This window comes from Cheilinus undulatus, linkage group 1 (assembly GCF_018320785.1).
Source record: "Cheilinus undulatus linkage group 1, ASM1832078v1, whole genome shotgun sequence".
Classification (NCBI taxonomy): domain Eukaryota; kingdom Metazoa; phylum Chordata; class Actinopteri; order Labriformes; family Labridae; genus Cheilinus; species Cheilinus undulatus.
This window is the reverse complement of record NC_054865.1, coordinates 9,707,130-9,728,062: the sequence shown is the minus strand read 5'-3', so window position 1 is coordinate 9,728,062 and position 20,933 is coordinate 9,707,130. Positions and strand designations below refer to the sequence as shown.

Sequence of the window (20,933 nt, the reverse complement as noted above, 5' to 3'; positions counted from 1 at the left end):
TTTTAAACTTGTGATTTTGACTTTCTATCTTATATATATTTTCCTTTTAAAAACATTATTTTGCCTTTAAATTTCATGTTTTGACCTTTTGAACTAATAAGTTTGACTTTTTATCTCAGACTCTGAACCTTCAACTTATCATTTCAACTTTTTTCATCTCAGAATGATTTATTATCAGTTTTATATATTTATTCATTTTTATTTTTTTTCATATTTTCTTCCACCTCATTTTCACCAGAAGTGAAAATGGGGTTGACAGTTAATGGTTAAATGTTGACCTTGCTAGGCTCTTAGGTTAGGCCTACATTCAGAATCTCGCATTGACTTTGAGACTCCTGGCCTAACCCTCAGGACGTCTCATTGGAGCAAATCTGGCCCCAGACTCAATATAAGTTTGACATCCTTGATGTAGACCAACTCAACCAATAAACTACCGCCGCCCAGGTGTTAGATTTGTATCAATATATATTCTTGTATCACAAATATTATCCTATCATATCCTAACTTAAAGTATTAACTATTACCAGATTACATAATTTTATTTCATTGTATCTTATTATATCATTTGTTTGCATCCTATCGTATTTTATCAGATGCTGTTTTATCGTATCGTTGTATCCTATCATTTGTATTGTATCATCGTTTCGTGTCATACAGCAATACATTGTCTGGTCTTGTATCATGTTGTATCTGATATCATTGTATCATATTATACCGTATTATATACTATTGTATAAGAACTTATTGGTCTGTATCTCATCACATAATATATTTCATCTTATCCCATTATCCTATAATGCATTGTAAGGTACTGTACTGTACTGTATCATAATGTACTGTACCATACTTGCACCACACTGTCCCTTTGTCATATTGTATCCTGTTGTTTTGTATTGTGTACTATATTGCCTCATAATGTATTTTATCATATTGCATTGTATAGTAACGGCTCTATTCTACAGTATCGTACTATTTCTTGCCGCACCATACCTGTACCACTCTATATCGTAATGTAATGTATCCTTTTATTACCTCCGCCAAGGAGGTTAAGTGGGCCTGTTAGTTTGTTTGTTTATTAGTTTGTTAGCAGCATAACTCAAAAAGTTATGGATGGGTTTTGATGAAATTTTCAGGAATATCAGAAATGGCATAAGGAAGAACTGATTCGATTACGGACTGATCTGGATCCAGGAATTTTTTAAAGGATTCTGTACTATTGGGAGATAGGTCTAATGGCTGAGGTCTGCGCTCTCTGAGTGCTTTTCTAGTATTGTATTGTGTCTTGATGAATTTTACCGCTCTACTTATTTGTCTTGTGTATACTTCATTATCAACATGGTTGGTGTTTTGTCCTAATTATACGTGCCATACATATCTTGACAAGCTTGTCCACAGGTTTATTGAAGGTGCAGAAAAGTGTGAAACTAAAACACACAAAACGCATAAATCATATACTAAAAATATACACAATCATATGAATTACATCTGTTTTTAACCTTACTGTATTTATTACATTTTAATCTCAATGATCTCTTGTTTTTAATCCTCTTTCTCACAATGGACTAAAGTATTTATTTGTATTTATCACCGCGTAGCCCTGATAGCTGCTGAGGGGAAGGCACCTGAAACAATCGTGACATCAAACTCACAAAATAAAACATTCCTTCTGCAAATACACATCTGAGCATAAAGATTACAATCAAACAAATTATACATACCCACGATGCTATCAAAGGCTTAGACAAATGGCAGATGCTACAGGAATCTCTCACATGCTATGAAACACCTCCATGTTGACATTTTCTCACTACTTCCTGGTCTAGTCACATGGTGTAATTACCTGTGGCTGCAGGGACGTAGCTAGGGATTTTGAGCCCCCACAAAGAATATTACACAGGGCTCCCCTTTACCGGTTTGCTAAGCAACAAATGTTGCGTCATTTTTACAAATATCTATGCATTTTAATGAATTTTTGACCATAATTTCCCCATTTATGAGAAATAATTTTACAATGGTGAAATTAGATTTACTAGTATTATTTTGCAATGCTGGACATTTGGACATTTTTAAGGGAGGAGCAGGCCACCCCAGTACTTTACTTTACAATATTTTACTGTATTTTAAAGGGATTATTCAGATTCTTTAAAGTTTAATTGTATGAGGTACTTGATGATAGTAGCACCCAGAGAAGCTAGGCTATGAACTGCTGTTCACAGGTATAATTTCTCTGTTTATTAAAGTGAGTTACTAGGCACTATTTTGTTATGCCAGCTTCGGCTACTGTGTTCTTCTGCCCCAGCCAATCCGATCAGCTGTTCGGCTCTGCAGGCTTTAGCAGAGGAATAAAGAAGTAACTAAATCAAAACAAAACTAAAATGAGTGATTCTAACTTGAGTGACGATGGCGTGCCGTTTACTGTGGATAAGAGGGGATACTTTTATGAACCGTGAACTCATTCATTTACAGCTAGAGACTCGGCAGAAAGAGGGGAGAGAAACTTTTGTGGAGACTGGTTAGCGGGAGAGATCCAAGGTTACCTGGTGGTGTAGATGTGTAAAATGTTAGTCCTTTCACAGGAACACTGAGAGCTGCTGCTGCTTCACAACTCTTCTTCAGGACATTTCTGATCGAAGATAGCAGCTCACATGCCTGCAGTCTGCATCACTCTCCATTCCTGCCTTACTAAATGCCAGCGTTGTGTTACAGGCAGACTGGTCACCAAGCACACTCACTTTAAAACACAGGCAGCGGTCTTACCTCCAGTCGTATGTATTCACTCTGCTCCTTTGAGATCAAGTTGAGGATGGTGCTGCTATGTTTACGGGTTCGAACCAGGACTTGAACCCACGTCCTCCGGGCCGACAGCGGGGACGTCAGCTGAAAATGCACGTGGCTGTGGCCGTCAAAGGAAAACTCTGGGACCTCTGGTGATGATAGAAAAACACACACAACTGTCAGAAAGAGCTATGATTGAAAACAAAATTTTAAACTGTCTTAAACATTAAAAAGTGCCTCACTCGGGGGTAATGTGACCTCAGGTAACTTCAGCTAAATCAAACTAAACTTTCTTCTCATGCCGAGAGCTGTGTTGCAGGACAGAATATGCAAAATACACAAGATTGAATATGTATGTGTGGTTTAGCCTGGGTTATGCTTGGTTCTTCTTTCTTAGACCCATGTTCCCAGAAGTGGATTTTGTGCATGCAAGTCAGACTAAACCAAGCACACCTAAAATGTTTTCCAAACCATTCTTCCATCTCATCGCATATGCAAGTAACATTTCCGCCCGTCTTTTTCTTCAACACCTCTCTCTTTGTCTCTCTTCCACGTTATTTGGACAGAGTTGAGTGATTCATAAGATCCTCCTTTGAGGCAATATTAAATCTCACTTTTTTTATTTCTTCAAAGCATGCAATATGCATCTGATCAAGCATGTCTCCTCAATACTCTGTTTTCTATTAATCGTGCTTATCAAGGCTACAGAGCTGTTTGTGCGGGATTTGTATGATGCCATATTAGCATCCTTATTTCAGACAAATAATACCTTTATAACAGAATGTTTATTTAATATGTGGATGAAAAATGTTGGAATGCTTTCTGTCTGAGCTGGTACCTTATCTGTTTTCTAATTTATTGACACTCTTGTATTCTTTATTACTGAGTTATCGTGCATTTTTCAGACATATTTTGCTACAGAAAACACATACACAGCAGAGATAGAAGGAGATCCAACAAATTCAGCAGCCAGAAGATCCAGCCTTTGGTTTCAGATGGTAACTTAAACATAAAACCAGTTATTGTTGCATTTTATATTACTTTCAAAAAGTCTGTAGTTCTTGTTTTTCCAGAGTGCTTTTATTTTGAACACCCACATAAGGAAATGTAGTGCTTTCAGGTGCAGCCTGCTTTCTTATTTCAAAGTTTTATTTGTTTTTTTTGTTTTGTTATTGTATCATATCATATTGAATTGTATTGTGTCATACTGTAATACATTGTACTGTTTCATATCAGTAGTTTCATATCATATTTTATTATATGAATATATATACAATTATAATATGCAATATGTAATATAATATACAAATGATCTTATTTAAGCTTATCTTATCACATCGTATTGTATCGTATTGTATCATATAGTGTGGTGTTGTGTCCTGTCGTATCGCATCACACCGCATCGCATCCTATTGTCCCTAGAAAATTAGTCTTAGACTCCAAGTGCTACAAATATTGTCTTCAATCTCTTCAAAAGAACACAAATTTAAGCATCATAAACAAGCACAACACACACTTGCAGAGACAAGCGTACGTAAGTGCAAGCCAGAAAAAAACACAAGAGCTTACTGTAACTGCAATTACAGAGATCCACATTAATAAGGAATTACACAGCACTGCATATGATTTTCTTTTCCTACCACAAGTGATCAGTTTTGTTGTCATATGAAAAAATTTGGCCAGAATTTGTGTCTGCCATTCAATGAAGGCTTTCCTAGTTCGCATCTTAAATGTAGATATTTCTATGAGAAAAAAGTATTTTTTTCAGTTTTTCATCATCAGTATAATCTAAATATGGTGAATGCAAATACCCTGTGTGAATCATTACAAATAAATTCTAGTGCTAAACTTCACTTAATTGAAGTGGAGAGAGTTTTTGTAACTCAAAATGAAGCCAAATGACACTCAGTAAATGGATAAACAATAAAGAAAGACCTATGCACTGACAGCCCCTCAACAGATTTTCATCTCTGATTAGAATATATCAATCTTTTAGAACAAAATACACCACTGTAAAACAAAAAGAGGCCTGACTCTCTTTGGGTTTGTTGTCCTCAGCTCAGTGTTAACACTGACAAGCCTCCTTTACCTTGTATATTAGAGGCTAAAACATATTTCATACTCTGTCCCACCTTAAAACTGATATCATGTGGAGGAAGCGAGACAAGCCCACCTACTCAGGGATGTTATCTGTAGAGGCATACTACTTTACAGGAGTAAAGTGGAGTATTTCCAAAAAGAAGAACATAATGATCATGTGTGACTGCTTAAAAAAAACAACCAAACCATGTTTGGGTTACATATTTGAATGGAGATCAGGAATCAGGATCAGGATTGCAAGCGGCTGCACACAGTCAGAAAACTGATAGAGAGGTAGGTGTAGTTTATTTCAAGCAAGATCGATACAGTTAAGTCAAACTAGCTAAATAACAAAAACTAAAAATTTAACTGAAACTAAATAAAAACTAAGCTTTACAAAAAAAAAAAAAAAAACTAACTAAAACTGTATAGTGCGCCTGAAAATACTAACTAAAAAAGATAGATACAAAATATCCTTAGTTTTAGTCTCCGACACAACCATACTAACTTGCACCTACACCCGAGCCTGGGGAGTGTAAAATGGCCTGTTTTGATTGGTTAAGACTTCACACATTGGTAGTTTTATGTCTGGACTTGTATTCAAACATCAACTTTACGTAAATAAAATAATAAGTGAGGAGAAGCCTGTTTGAATATGTTTTTATAAATGTATAAAGTTCACTTTTATATTCAAGAACATCACATAATAATACATCCATAGCAGACACACATAGCACATAAATCCTGTCATGGAGGTGAACCAAAACAGCATCTTGGAGGATTTTGGCTGAACATTTAGTATCATGCAGGAGGTCAGGGCGACCTGAAGTTAAACAGATTGGGTTGTTTGTGTCGAGTTGATCCCAGGAGGGGAAGCGTGTGCCGCCATAAGATTGCTAAGGAGTGTGCAGACGTCATCGAGAAGGTTACCACATGTTACTCGATATTTAAAGTCTGCAGTAAATGTTCATTGGATGGAGCATGTTTGATTTGTAGATTTGGTATTTGTAATTGTAGAAGAATGTTTCTTTGTTGCTATGAAGACAACATATGGTGTTTAACATGGGCCTCTTTTCAACTGTGTAGGCAAACACATCACATGGAACTTTAATACGTAAAAGATCAAGTGGTGGAGTCAGGGTGTTTGAGGACCAGGAGCAAAAATGATAAAAAGATCACCTGCTGCATGTGGGGAGGCACACTGCACAAAGGGTTATCTTACATTTACAAGAGCTCTGCAATAAAACTGATGAGAAATTATGAACTATTATGCTATTAATTTCACAAAAATACAAAGGATGTCAGTAAAACAAATCACCTTTGTCAGGGTAGGAGTGTTCAGGGTGCTGGAACTTGAGCAGAATTCTTTTGTCATGTTTGAAGACATCAGTCAACTTGCTTGAGCCAACTGGGAAAAGATCAGAGTCTGACTTCACCCCCATCTGTTCCTGAGTTGGGTCTTGATCAGCCTCAGATATGAAAATGACCGCTCTACTGAAGCAGTTGTTACTCAGGACTTGGCATTTTCATTTTGAGGATCTTGGACAGGAGAGGGAAGGACACTTTATGACCTTTTGTGCATTTGGAGCGCACTTTATCATATTTTATCCACTGGGAAAGCACTCTAGAGCAGGGGTTCTCAACCTTTTCAGCCTGCAACCCCCAAAATAAAGGTACCAAGACCGGGGACCCCTACTGGTAGTTAAACAGCCATGAACATTCAAGAATAGTCATGTGCAGACATAGCTGTCCGGGGGGGCAGCCAAACTGGGGGCCCATGGAGGTCACCAAACCCTGGTCCATTGTGAAGTTAAGCTGTGAAAACCATATTTTATTTTTGACCTGAATGATAACCACTCTTATCAACAAACAAATATCTTTATTTATACATTTAGCCTTCTTATGAAATATTTTTTTAAAAACATAATTGAAATGGGTTAAAATTCCTAAAATTGGTTAATAATGACAAAAATAGTGGAGGGGGGTGAAATTAGATTTTTAAAGAACATAAATAGATTAAAAGTGGAAAAAATAAAATAAAAATGGCAAAAAAAGGAACAAAGTGGTAAAAGGTGATTAAAAAGTGGCTGAAATGGTTTTAAAGTGCAAAAAAAATTGTTAAAATTAGATGGAAATTTGATATAAACTGGCAAAATGGGTTAACTGTGGTTGGAGTGGGCCAAAAGTGGTTTAAAAAGTGGTTGATAGAGGCAATAGTGGGTCAACAGAGGCAGAAAGTGGCAAGAATTGGTTTGGAAGTGGCAGAAACAGGCAGAAAAAGAAGATGGAAAGGGTTTAAAATGTACAAAAATGGGTTTTAAATGACAAACATGCTAACATTTGTTAAAATTGGTGTAAAGTGGCAACAGTGTAATTAAAAAATATTCTTCGTTTTTTTTTTTAAGGAACCTGGTGACCCCCTCTCAGTGTCTCATGACCCCCAAGCAGGTCCCGACCTCAAGGTTGAGAACCACTGCTCTAGAGGGCAATGTACCACATTTTGTGGGGTGAAAGGAAACTCTGTTGGGCTCTTCGTTAAGCTTTTGCCATCATGCAAAATGATTTCAAATGCAAATACATGATATGGTCTGGGAAACTGGGGCCAAAGTGGGACATTTGAACCAATGTTGCATATTATACCTTATCCCTGAGCTGAAGGGCACAGCCTTTAAAGGGAAGCATGCCAAACTGCCTTCCCTGATAATCTGAATGAAATCAGGATAACTCACATAAACACAGTCTGTATGTGAGAAGGATCTGAAAGAAAGCAGCTCATCTCTTTGAGATGCTGCCTCATTGGTATTCTAATTTAAACATGCATGCCCCTTGTAGGTGATTAACCCAGAGCTTGTTGCTTATTCAAAACTCTGAATCATCTCAAGAACACAGTGAGTGATTCACTCACAATGAACATTTTTTCATTCATTAATTAGGTGGCTTAGTTATTCTGAGAAAAATGTGGTCTACAAGCCCCCCTACTGTTTCTTTAAAACCAAAAACTATGTTTGTCTCATCAAAGCAGAAATGACTTTGTTAAGTGAAGACTGCTGCATATTCTATACCTGCACATTTTACAGAGTCCTGTCAGGCAGCCTCTCTATGCTGTTAAAGACAAGATCCTCACAGCACTCCTTCGGCACAGGATGCTGCATCAGCAGAAAACATCTCCGATGCAGCTCTCCTCTGAGTGCAGGAATTGTACAACAGGTGGTCCAGGACCAGAGGGGGTGTGGGTCATTAAAGCCGACACATTGAGGATTTGCTTACTGCAGGATGTAAGGATCCTTAATATGGATGCTGTGAGAGGCCTGCATGCTGGTCTCTGACTATAACAGGAGTTATACAAGGCAGTAATGAAGGATCCTCTAAGGTAGAGTGAAGTGTTAAATTTATTTATATATAAATTTATAACACTACATCCAACCTGTGTTGTTTGCCAAAAAGCAGCTGGCACTGGGAACTGTGAGTGTATCGGATCCATAGAACAGCAGTGGGTAATGAACATCAACAGTATACTGTAAATTAAGGATGTAATCTCAGGATATCAACTGCAGCATCTCAAACTAACTTTGATCAACCTAATAACAGACAAAAAGGTGAAGCTGGGGCAGGCCATATGTTTCTGCCTAAAAGCTACAAGAAACTCCTCCCTTTCCATGTCACATGTGATGCCTTTATCAGTTCATGTAATTTAATAATTATCACCCTATTTACATGGTCAGGTTTATATATGGAAGCAGTATCAATTTAGAAACCAACACTTTTATAGACTGCACTGTTGCAGCTAATCAAGGCTGATAGCTCAGACTTTCCTGAATGAAACCAAACATTTACTGAAGAGCCAAATGGTCCTTCCAGGACACATGAAACATTTAGCTCTGCTGGTGAGAGTTTCATCAACCACAGGAACAAGTCCAACAGAGTTTGGCTTACCCTCCTCACACTGGTGTCCCGTGTATCCTGGCACACACTGGCAGCTGAAGGAGCCCCACTCGCCATGACAGCGACCCCGGTGGCCACAGGACGGGTAGCCCATGTTGACACAGCTGCTGTCGGTCGTCAGACAGCCCGGTGAGCTGGACTGAGAGTCGGCCGGGGAGCCCAAATCATACAGCTGAATGGAAGAGATAGCAGACGACAAGGAGTGAGAGTGAATTAGGATAAGGTGAGTGGTGACAGGTAGAGAAACATTAAAAGTCAATGACAGTGGGGGAAAAAGTTTAAAAGAAATCTGTGAAAGTTGATGTGACAAGATAGGAGGTACGCAGAGTGGAAGTTAAAGAATTCAGAAGGGAAACTTTTAAAGGTGTTGAAGGACAGCAGCTCAGGGACACACTTTGGATTTCATCTCTCTCCTCCTATACTCTCTCCTCCCACTGTGATCAATACCAAACAGTAGAGTGATGCTCTAACAGACCAAAAACATAGCCCACCGTGCAGGGACCTCACAGGACGGAGGAACCTTGACCGTCTAAATTTGTGTCCCTCACAAAAACACGCCATAAAAGACATTAATATGATCAATCTCCTTCCTGCTTCACCCTAACTTTATGGGTTGTGTTGCCACCGCTGAGGATTTAGGAATGCAACAGATTATAAAAACTGTCGGAGTTGTGCCGCTGGGGAGCTGCTGATTGGCTGTGACCTCCAGCAAAGAGGCATCTTATTGGTTGCTGACCTTTAAAAGCTACGACTCCTCTGTTTGCAGCATTTACGCAAGTTGTGTTGACTGCTGAGCAGTATAGCACAGACATGAGCAATCAATGTCTGAAAGACATCTGAGGGGGCTACAATTGATTCCTCTGTGAATCTGTGTCACGCTCTCTGTCTGAGAAAAACATTCAGACTGATGCATGAGTTAAGTACAAATGTAAACCTGTTTCTCCTAAAATAACAAATTGTAGCCCTAGCTGATCAGACTGACACTTCCACAAATAAAAGCAGTGCAGGATGTGGTGTTTGCAAAGATGAATCTCATGTATTTGTTATAAATTTTCAGGCCATGTGGAGTGATTTATGACCCACGTATAAAAGACAAAGTTACAATTGTGCTTTTCAGTGGAAGAAGTTTCATTAAAATGACTGAAACTTGTACAAACCTCCCCTACAGGGCGAATATCTAATCAGGTCAAATAACTTAAAAGTTACATACACTATAATGCCAAAAGTATTCACTCACCTGCCTTGACACACATATGAACTTAAGTGACATCCCTTTCTTAATCCATAGGATTTAATATGACGTCTGTCCTTTGCAGCTATAACAGCTCCAACTCTTCTGGGAAGGCTTTCCACAAGGTTTAGGAGTGTACTTTTGGCAATATAGTGTATCGTCATGTCTTTAAATTTGCAAACACATCAGTAATGCTGGCTTTAAGACTGTTTGATGAAAATCATTTACCTCAGACATACAACTAATCAGTGTCCTGGGTTAGCCAAACACTTCAAATTAGTCCTCTGAACCAGGAGGAAAGAAGGACAAAAACCTCATTTTATCTTCTGCTCTAACAGTCAAAACAGACTTACAACATGACTTTTTTTAGAATGTCCATAATTATTTCAGAAAATAGTGTCACACCTGAGGAGAAGATGAAGGCAGTTAGAAATTCGCCTCTAAATAATTCAATTTTCTGTGCTTTATTTGTGTCGCCCTTGATGTGTTAACCCTCCAAAATGAACTGCCTCTGTGTTTAAAAGCAGAGAAAAATAGCCTAGACCAGATTTTTTCAACCTGAAATTTTAAGCCTTTTCCAAGATTGACCCCTACATTAGAAGAAGTGAAGTTGCCTTTATTCATATTTCCATGTAAGCTTTACAAAAAACACACGACTCTAGTCTTCAGGTCAAAATGACCTGACAGTTGAAATCCCAGACACAGAGTCAGTTTCTTACCACATAAGCGTGTTAAGTTTGCACACATAAACAATACAAGACGTGTAGTCTGACTGGCTCTGACCCAAACAGGTGGTGCTATAGATGGGAGAGTCGAGAAATGCTGGTAACAGCCAGGCTTTCATGATAGGGATTAAAAAATATAGCTACATTGTGAGTGTGGCTGCTCAGAGGTTATAGGGCACTGCAGATGACAGTCCCCCAAATTTAGCTATAGCCCCAAAACTACCCTTAGATGTGGTAGTAAGAGGAAGAGGTGTCAGTTCTGCCCACCAAAGAAGGACTGCAGAATACTATTCGAAGAAAACAATTGACAGTGTCATTGAAAACAAGTGGTGTCTCCTGAATAAATGACTGTGAGGACATGGGGAGGGCACAGAGGGTTAAGGCCTTAAGAGTTGGATTCTGATGTAAGATATAAAGCCTTGGCCAATCAGCAGCTCCCCGCTGGCTGTTGGCTTGGATATTTGTTGTTCCTCTCTGTTCAGAGGGTGTTAGACAAAGTTGAGGTCAAGGCTTTGTGCAGGCAGGTCAAAATCTTTCTGGCCAAACACATGTTGTTGTTTTTTTTGCTTTGTGAGATGAGAGAGGCCTTTAGGGCTCATTTATGTTCCAACGATCAGTTGCATTTCTTTCATTTCTAAATAACTGTGGCATTTTTTAAGATTATTTTTCTGGGCTTTTGGCCTTTATTTGATAGGACAGCTGAAGAGAAACAGAGGGCGGAGAAGGTGTTGGAAGACATGCACCAAACGTGTCGAGACCGTGATTCAATCCCTGTTTGCACAGCTTCATGTACAAATAACAGCACTGTTCTTTACTGGATCCGGCCCCAAGAGCTTTCATGAATGCCTGCTAACATTGAAAACCACCACAAACATTCAAGAATCAGATTTGGTCTCAAAATATATTCTGTCAGAATGACACTGTATGTTTTCTACATTTGTCTGTTGTATATTGTCTTCAACGAGTCAAACTTTTTGCCGAGAAAATCCAACTCCCACTCAGAGCTCCTACCATTCATGAAGCCATTACCTCTGAAACTGCAAACATCCATACTTACAATGGAATGACAGATTTGACAAAAAAACACAGAAAAACTTAAAGAAGGAGTGTTAGACTGGGAGCTGAAGGGAGGAAAAACAAGTAGGATAATGACAGGACTAGAACTGAGTGTGAAAAACTGGGGATGGTGAACGGCAGCCAGAGGGAAGAGCCATAACTCCAGAATAGAAACACAATTATTATGAAACAGAAAAATCTCTTCCTGGACATAGCCTGCCATGTTCGTCTGTCTGCAGTGAGTCTATTACATCCTCCTCTTCATTCACTGGGTCTTGTATCACACTTCATTAGGTTTTAATTGAGGTGACAAGGTCCTGACCTGCTGTACCTCTGTCTGGCTCCAAGAGAGGTGCATTAATGTATCAAAGACATAAAGGACTGATCTAGAATGAAAAAAAGACATGTGCAACTATATATATATAAACGCAGAGAAATCTACAGAAAACTGTTGAATAATAGGAAAACATAAAGCAGTTTGTTTACCAATGTCAACTACCTTTCTCACATAATAGACACTCACACATCAAGGAAAACAGATGATGTTCCTATAGCAACAAATGTGACACATTATCACATTTTGTGCTAATAAGTGCAGCAGAAAAAAAAAAGAAAAATGAAAGAAAAAAGGAGTCATACAATGCCAGAACGTGTCCATCAACATTATTAATCATCAGTCCGCCTACTGTTGCTTGTTGCTCGCTCTGTGGAGATTTATTATCCTCATGTCCACCCACACATCTCATGCAGATTTCTCTCATTAATACACAACATTTGTGCAGCCTCCTGCCATGTCTTCATGTAAGGTACCACACATCGGCATACAGCTTTTAGCACTGCAGCAGGATAATGAAGAGCCTTTCAAGTCCCTGCTTTTCAAACTCGGTATCTTATTTTAGGAGCTTTCAAGTCTGCTGAATAGATACATGTTGCATACATTGGTGTGCTTTAAAGCTGTAACGAGACTGCAATTATACATTCAAACAGCCACAGCTGATCAGACTTTTCAAAGCTTTCAGACCAGGACGGATGGCTGGAGGGTAAAAAACACTCTGGACAGCATTGACAACTATGTGGAGCTGCAGCGCTGGGCCTTTTATGCTTCAGCTTCTCAAATGACTCATGTTTACATCACCTGACAACCCTTAGATATTCATTTAACCTCTAATTCCATGCATGCACACATGAGGAAAGTACATTTGTGCTTTCCTGTAACATAGTCATCATTTCTGCTGTTTTTGTTTGCTTGTTTGTTTTTTGTTTGTTTGTTTGTTTTTTTAGAAAATTGTGTTTGTGTTGTAATTGATGTTTAAGTAATTTGATTGAAATGTTGGGATAATATGCTGTTTGGATATTTTGGGGAATTTTTTTGGAAATTATGAAGTATTTTCTTTGAAATTTAGGGGATGTGTTTGTTTGATTTTAAGAGTTTCATTTGAAGATTTTGAGTTTTTTTTTTTTTTTTTTGCCATTTTCATGGGGATTTGTCCTTTTTTAGGACTCTGATTGGGGATTTGGGAATTTTTATGGAAATGTCAAGGAATTTGTTTGAATGTTTCGGTCATTTCATTAAATGTCTGATAATGAGTTTGCATGGATTTTGGGAGGATTTTTTCTATTGGAATATTTAGGCTTTATGATAAGGTTTCACTGCAAGATTTAAGGACCTTTTCAAGAAATTCTGGGGTAGTTTTTAATGAGATTCTTTAAAGAGATGTTTAAGAAATTTTTGGTGATTTCTTTGAAATTTTAGGGAATACGTTTGGATTTTGGAAAGGAAAATTTTAAAGAAATTCATGTTCAAAGACAAAGCTGATGTTTTAACTTCTTAAAGTCTCAAGAGGTTAAAGGGATATTTTAGTATTTCAGTATAACTTCAGTATTAAGTTGGGTCTGATGAAGCACAGTTACATTCAATGCCCATTGCAAATCAGAGTTATCATAATAATTTACAGACTTTTTGCTTTTTGCAATGACCAAATCAAACAAAAGCAACTTCAATAGCTCAACACAACTAATGCTTCAAGTGGTTTCCCAAAATTCAACTGAAAATGCAACTTATGATTTCTCCGGGCTCGAAATTATTCAACCCCTTCATGGCAAGCATCTTAAGTACTTAGTAGAGCTGTTTTGCCTCTATGACCGGCTGCAGTTGAGATGTATACCCAGACACCAGCTTCCTGCAGCGTTCCTGAGGAATCTTAGCCCATTCCTCATGTGCAATTACCTCCAGTTATGTAATATTCTTGGGTCTGTATGCTTCAACCGCCTTCTTCTTCCCCACCAGAGATTTTCTATTGGGTTCAGGTCAAGCCATTGTGATGGTACAATCTTCCTGGATTTCTTCTGCAACCCAGCTTTGGTGTTCAAGGTATATGCTTGGGATTGGGACAGGGGTTGTTCAAAAACGGGACATACTGCCATTTTCTTGATTTTGTTGGGACACAAAGCCTGAAAATGTGACAGTCCCGGGCAAATCAGCACGTCTGGTCACCTTAAGAACTTCACTTCTGTGATAACTACATACTGTTATATTTGTAGTAGTAGAGAGAGAAAAGTGAGGAGCATAGGTGACTGCTAATTAGCTAAAAATGGCTAGGTAATACAACTTAACAATTCAATCAGGATCTTTTTAGCATTGCTCTATTGTTCCCTAAAGGAGCGATGAAGTATCTAACACTATTAATCTGCTATCGACTCCTCTCTGAGTTCTGTTTGTCTGATGGGGGTTCTGTAAAAGTATCACCAAGCCTTGTTTCCTCATCAGTTTAAGCATCCAGCTGAAGAACAACAGTCTTCTGTTCAAAACAGTAAAACTAAATCTTGCAGAGAAGGTTGCAACCCGGACCATCAACTTCTTTATATTGGTCAGCAGTAGGAGGCCTGTCTTGCCTGCCAGGGGGCAGTTCAATTCTGTTTTCAATTACATCAATTTTAAACTGGTGAGGATGAAGAATGAACAAATGTGCAATACTGCAGATCTCCTATGCTTTCCATCCAGTTTGTGCAGATAGAATGACCCGATGAGCCTGGAGGCAACAAAAAAACATTTTCAATACTTAAAAATTTCACCCACAGAGAACAACTCTGTCCAAGCCTTTACTAAATGCCAAACAGCCTTTCAAAATTCTCTATCTTATGCTTACTTTGTAATTCATTCATTTTTTTTTTCAGTTACACTGCATCAAGATGCAACCATATTGTAAAAACTATAATGCTTAGGTAAGCTTTCACAAAAGTTTTGTTTTTTTTTCCCAAGAAAACACCTAAAATAGGGGTTGTCAGTGTGGGAGTGAAGCTTCCCTAACAAAACATAATGGATTCTGCATCCCATTACATTAAAAACAGTAGTAAAGATCCTGTAAAGTGAAATCCTAAGTTTGTGTCTTAACACACAAGATATGTTGGAATAAAGTCGCTGTAAACCAGCAAAAACACTGAGATCTACTTATGACTGAATTTTTGATCTAGACTGTTAGAAAGTTTTTCACCTCGTTCCTGGCTTGGTTTCATGTGGGCGGAGCCAATATGTGGGCTCATGATGTTGAGCCCACAGTTGGGAATGACCACACCCCTCTAACACTAATAGAATCACAGAGCAGTTCATCTTAGTACAGTCCGTCGTTAGCTGATGTCACTGCCTTTATTGACAGTTAACAGTCAGTTAAATGCTGTTTTGTTGTTCATTGTGAGGTAAATTTGCCAAATCTATCAGCCACAGTGGTCTATGGATCACTTAAAGCATCATAACAGAGACTAGAGACAGAAAACTGACTTTGTCTCTTCTCTGGTGCAGAGCCAGGCAGCTGCACTCTAATCATAAGGTCAACATTCAGATGGTAGCATTTTTTTTTTTTTTTTAAATCTGAGAGGATCGTATTTCTCCTGAGTGGGCGTGGCTTCAGGACACACCCACACCATCCTGGAGCAGATTTCATTGCCTTATTTTTTCATAATTTTGAAGTTTAATTTTATAAATTTAGAGATGTTTTATCTGACTGAATTTTGACCTCAGGGTTCATAACACACTGACCTGTCATACAGCAAACCTAAATACAGACTTATTTTCACTTTACAGGGTCTTTAAATTGCAAAATTCTCTTTAAAAATCTCTATCATTATAGTCTTTGAAATTTGTGTCTCATCTCTAAACATTTCTGTAAGACTTTTAATTTTCTTTATGCATATTTTTTTAAACATTCATCTTTCTGAAACACTTTCTTTATTGCTTTTGGCAGTGAATTGACTGCAGATATTGCAAGTAATTTAGTAGGAACAGCAAGTCTGCTTCTATGTGGGTGATGCAGGGTGGCCCTGTGCAAAGAATAACTACAGATCATCCACAGTCTTCAGCCTTGCCAGGTACCTGCTTTTCATCATTTCAATGCTAAAAAGCTGTACTCACAAAGGTTGCCTTGGTTTTCATAAAACTGAAAGCATCAGTTACTCTTTTCTGTGACTATAATTCCTTTAGTTCCCTGTCAAAAATATTAAAAAAGCAAAAACCAACCCAACCTTGATGCTTACCTAAATGATGCAGGAGTTTACATGGCGGCATCAAGCTGTCATTACCTTGTATCTATTTGCAAATTACATAGCTGCAGAGCATTATCAGGGCAAATTCAGTAAAATCCAGACTTTAAACATTTGTGGTCATATTTCTCTTTTTTTCCTGCTAACTCTAGAAAGTCCTCTCTCTATGTTATCAAACATCTCCCTTTTTCCCCCTCACAGTGTAGAAGTTGGCTGTTTTTTTTCCCACATTTCTACCCCCTAAAGTACTCTCTCAATCTCAGGGGAGGCCCGCCTCACTCTGGGAACCACTGCCAATGGACTGTATAAAACATGTAAATAGCCTCACCGATGTCACCAAATGTTTTTGAAGCAATATACTGAAGCCCACTGATGGTGGTTGCCATATTGGATCATATTAGAACATGTTGGATATTCGATGATTTAAAACACTACTGTTTGAACAAATCAAAACAATAACTCAAAAATGGTTCTGCTGCCTTGGAAAGGGTACCTGGGATCCAAATCCAGTGAAAGATTTAATCCAAACACATTAAATCAAATAAGGAAAAGTGGCAGTTTAATTGGAACTGGACCAAATTTCTTCTTAAAGCAAGTACAAGTCACACCAAAAGCTTAGGTGAAATAGAATTGTACAGTTTTTAACTAAACCTGGCACAAAAAAAGTTGAGTTTGGTAGAGTATTTCTTTGTTGTAACATTGCTTCTTGGCAATACATCTTATACCCTGGGAAAGCCTTTTTATTTCCCTTTAAATGGTGCCACATTTGTAAGGAACATGCATTTGTGGGATGAGCAGCAGAGCTGAGGATGTGGGATGCACCCATGAAAATTTGCCAGATCTTCTCTGCCAATGCCAAACAGCTTATTCGGCTTTTCACTGTTGTTTGCTGGATTGGCTGATTGAAATTTGAAGAAATAAGACATATTGGCAATTTATCAATTTATTCATTCAACAACGAGGAACTTTGTTAGCGTGTGGATGACCCATAAACAGCCACAACAGCCTGGCACCTCCTCCCCCTGGTCACTGCGTGATGGTATCCCATTCTTCAACCAGCATTTGTCGCAAGTCAGCCAATGTGGTTGTGTTCATCACTGTGGCACGAAGAGCACGGCCAAGTTGATCCCAGAAGTGTTGAGTTGGGTTGAGGCAGAACCTGGACATGTCATCAAACATAAAGTTCCTCCACAAGATCAGGTTCCAGTGCATGACACAAGCGCAATCGGGCCTGAAGGTGAAAGGCAGTCATGGCAGACCTCCTGGTAGCCCTATGAGACCAGAGAGTGAGTGCACGCACTCTGTTCTGAAGAGAGCCGTGGGCCATATCATCCTGCAAATCTTGACTACACATATGTAGAAGACAGCCTACAGTTCCTAAGTGATGACAGGGTAAGGAGACAGTCCTCTTGGGGTGTCATCTTCTTGGAACGCTCTGACCTTCCCTGTAAGTGGAATATTGCCTTCAGTATGGAGAGGGCTCACTCCAAGTAGTGCTGCATTGGTTTTGTGGAACACCAGCTTGAAGTTGCCCTATCGCACAGGCCCGTCCAGCTCAGTCAAACGTGTCATGCTGATTCTTGGAGCTGGACACCTGGCTGTCAGCACCTGGGGATGCCAGAAGCTAAACCTAAAAGTCAACAGCAAAATAAGCTGTTTGGCTAGGCAAAGAAGATTTAGCCAGTTTTTATGGCCACATGTTCCTTACAAATGTTGCCCAGTTTAAAAGGAAAATAAACAGGTTTTCTAACAGTATAAGATATATTGCCAAGAAGCATTGTTACAAAGAAGAAATAATCTACCAAACAGAAAAGTTTTAGCTGTCTAACTACTCACAGCACATTTTATATTGATTCAGCCATGAACACCGCACTGAAATAGAGTTCTGCATTGGGAGCAGGATCTCGCAGGTCCCATGGGACCCAACCAAAATCTTGCAGGAGTGGGTGATTTTGACGTTGCTGTGGGCAGGAGTGGGAGGACCAAAAAAATGCTGCAGGTCCAGAACATCAAATTTAGTAAGGGAAAGCAAGTGATTAGTATGACGGAACTAAACAGATAATGTGGAGAGGAGGATTCATACTGTTCTAAAACCAGTTAAACAGCAATGCCAGCCTGTGAATTAATTTTCTTAAAAGTGACAGAGCCAGAAACAACTGCACTTTGTTGAAACGTCAACAAAAGTATTTGACATGGCTAGATGAGAAGATACACCCACTCTACGATCTCTGATCCAACTACTTCTCTTTATGCTCATATTAAACAAGATAACAGGAGATGTGCCATCTGTTGCTGTCAGAAATCACAGTTTAATTGTCGTTATTTGTCATTTGAAGTCAATTGTGCTGCATATGGTAAGCTTGTTAGAATTTGGGGTTGTCTCCATGCAACCAAATGGTGTGATGCTGATTTAAAGCTCCACAATAAAGTGCATGCGCAAAGACTTTATAAATAAGTCAAGAGGCGCAGCTTTAATCCTTCAGTTATTGCGTGCACAGCACAATAATGGAAAACACCCCTTTCCATGTAAAATGGCATTGTTGCAATAATCTTCTAATGACAAGGACATTAACAGCACAGCATCAACAGAGTAAAGATTAACCTACTGTGATGAAAGTGCTCACGCTGTGGTTTTTCCAGAGATCAGGAAACAATTCCACTTCTTTGTGACTTAGAAATATATTACGTGTAAATAAGGTCGGTAAATATTACTTTTACATTACTATTACTAAGCCATAACCAGGAGTTAAAGACCCTGTAAAGTGAAATCCAAAATTTGTGTCTTAACAGACTAGATATGTTGGAGTATGGTTGCTGTAAACATGAAAAAACAACCAGATCTGTTTGTTTTCTCCTTTATTCAGGGAGGAAACTTTGTCAAGCTGGTGCTTTAGCGAACACAATATTGCCACTTCTTTTGTTAACAGTACTGCCAGTTATTCTGAATGTTTAAAGGCTGGAATGTGTGATAACCTTGCAAAGCCTATGAATACGCCCGTTTCTGTGTTTCTCACTGGTGAATCCATCTTGCAAAGCTCTCGTCTGAACAGTTTGGGCCCGGTTAGAAAGTGACAGGACCAGTACTTTTGGGCGCGGCGGAGTTGTGACCTAAGCAAGCAGCAACAAGAGGTTGGTGCAGTTATGGCAGAAGACATAAGCGTGGATTTTCTAAAGCATCAGTTTTATCAGAACTTGACGGCATTTCTTTGTTAAAGAAGAACAAAGAACAGCAGTGAGTTGTTTTCCTTTCAAAAGCGACAAAAGTCGTGTACCGACATTTCTACAGTTGCCATGATTCGCGTTATGTAGTTTACTCAGTAGGGGCGCACCTCCGTAGCGGCTATGTCACGTGTTTTGTTGCTCTGACGATGTGACTGACAGAACTTTCATCCAATCACCCTCCGAGTTTTTGCAGCATCCAATCACCCTTTCCCAAATGTTGTCTATGGGAGGTTTATCGGATGGATTTGACATGTCAGGTTAAAGATATCCAGCGGGAATTGGATTCAGAAAGGAGTATCAAACCCATTTATGTCATGTGAGGTAATTACCGTGCCCTGCCACATGATGGTGCGCTAGCCCTGTTGTGTGTCGTTGTTGCTGAGCACTTTCTGAGACTCACACGAGGCGCTGACGAAAGGCACCACTCATGAGTAAGCTGACACATCCTGGTATGAAACATGATGTAAACCTCATAAATTGATTAATCCTTGAATAGTGTTGACAAATCTCTTGTTTATCAGGAGAAAGTCTTGTGGGTTGTAAGGAGAAAGAGGAGCCATTTCAACCATATAAGATTCTTTTGGACTCCGGTAAGAGCAGTGCTACATAAGAGGCTAAGCCTTGTTATTAGCTAGTTGATGTTAGCTCATATGAAAAGCTGCTTACTGTGAGGCTTTCATAAAACCAGTCAGAGTTACAGATATGTTATCCAATGTTTTAACCCAACGTGGTACTGTTGTATCATTGTGTTCTATGAAAATATTACTTTAAAAAGATCGCTAGCCACCGTGCTAACGCTAATGTGGCTAGCGCCGTTAAGCTAGGTCATGTACAGTATTCAACCTGGTATTCAACACAGGTGCTAATGGTGTAGCTGGCTGAGCTATCATGCCACCACCATATTAATGAGGGAGACAGAGATTGAGTATGATGCCAGGTTATATTTTGATGTACCGTTTTGTGTACATAGTTTGATTTATTTCATTGGGGTTATTTCAATACTCATGTTGAATAAAGAAGTGGATTGATACAGTTCATTTCTAGTTAAAAAGATAAATATTGACTAGAAAGAAGCTGTTAAAAATATAAATACTGCTTATAGAGATAAATAAGTTTACTTTAAAATACAAGTTCATGATAAATAATTGTGTTAAAATATTTCTTATGTAAATGTGTGCACCATCATTTACAATGATTGAAGCAGTGCTTGTCCTGCAAATGGATATGTTTATGCAGAGCATCAGAGTAGGAGTAGTAGAAAGTCATGTAATGAATATTGATACTGTAGTTATTGAAATGTCTTTTTGCACCATGCATGTAGATTGGTTTTATGCTGGACCAGGGATTGATCGGTACGATTCTGGACCTTT

General features: G+C 38.8%; 1 protein-coding gene across 1 annotated transcript in view; it reads right to left on the bottom strand.

Moving 5' to 3' along the window:
• The window catches only part of si:ch211-186j3.6 (neural-cadherin), a 617,862-nt gene that overhangs the window by 98,107 nt on the left and 498,822 nt on the right, over positions 1–20,933 (bottom strand). Inside the window, exons 31-32 of the mRNA XM_041792306.1 lie at positions 8,788–8,968; positions 2,758–2,924 (exon numbers count right to left, since the gene is read on the bottom strand). Of these exons, the coding sequence (XP_041648240.1) occupies positions 2,758–2,924; positions 8,788–8,968 (348 nt within the window). The remainder of the gene's footprint in view (positions 1–2,757; positions 2,925–8,787; positions 8,969–20,933) is intronic.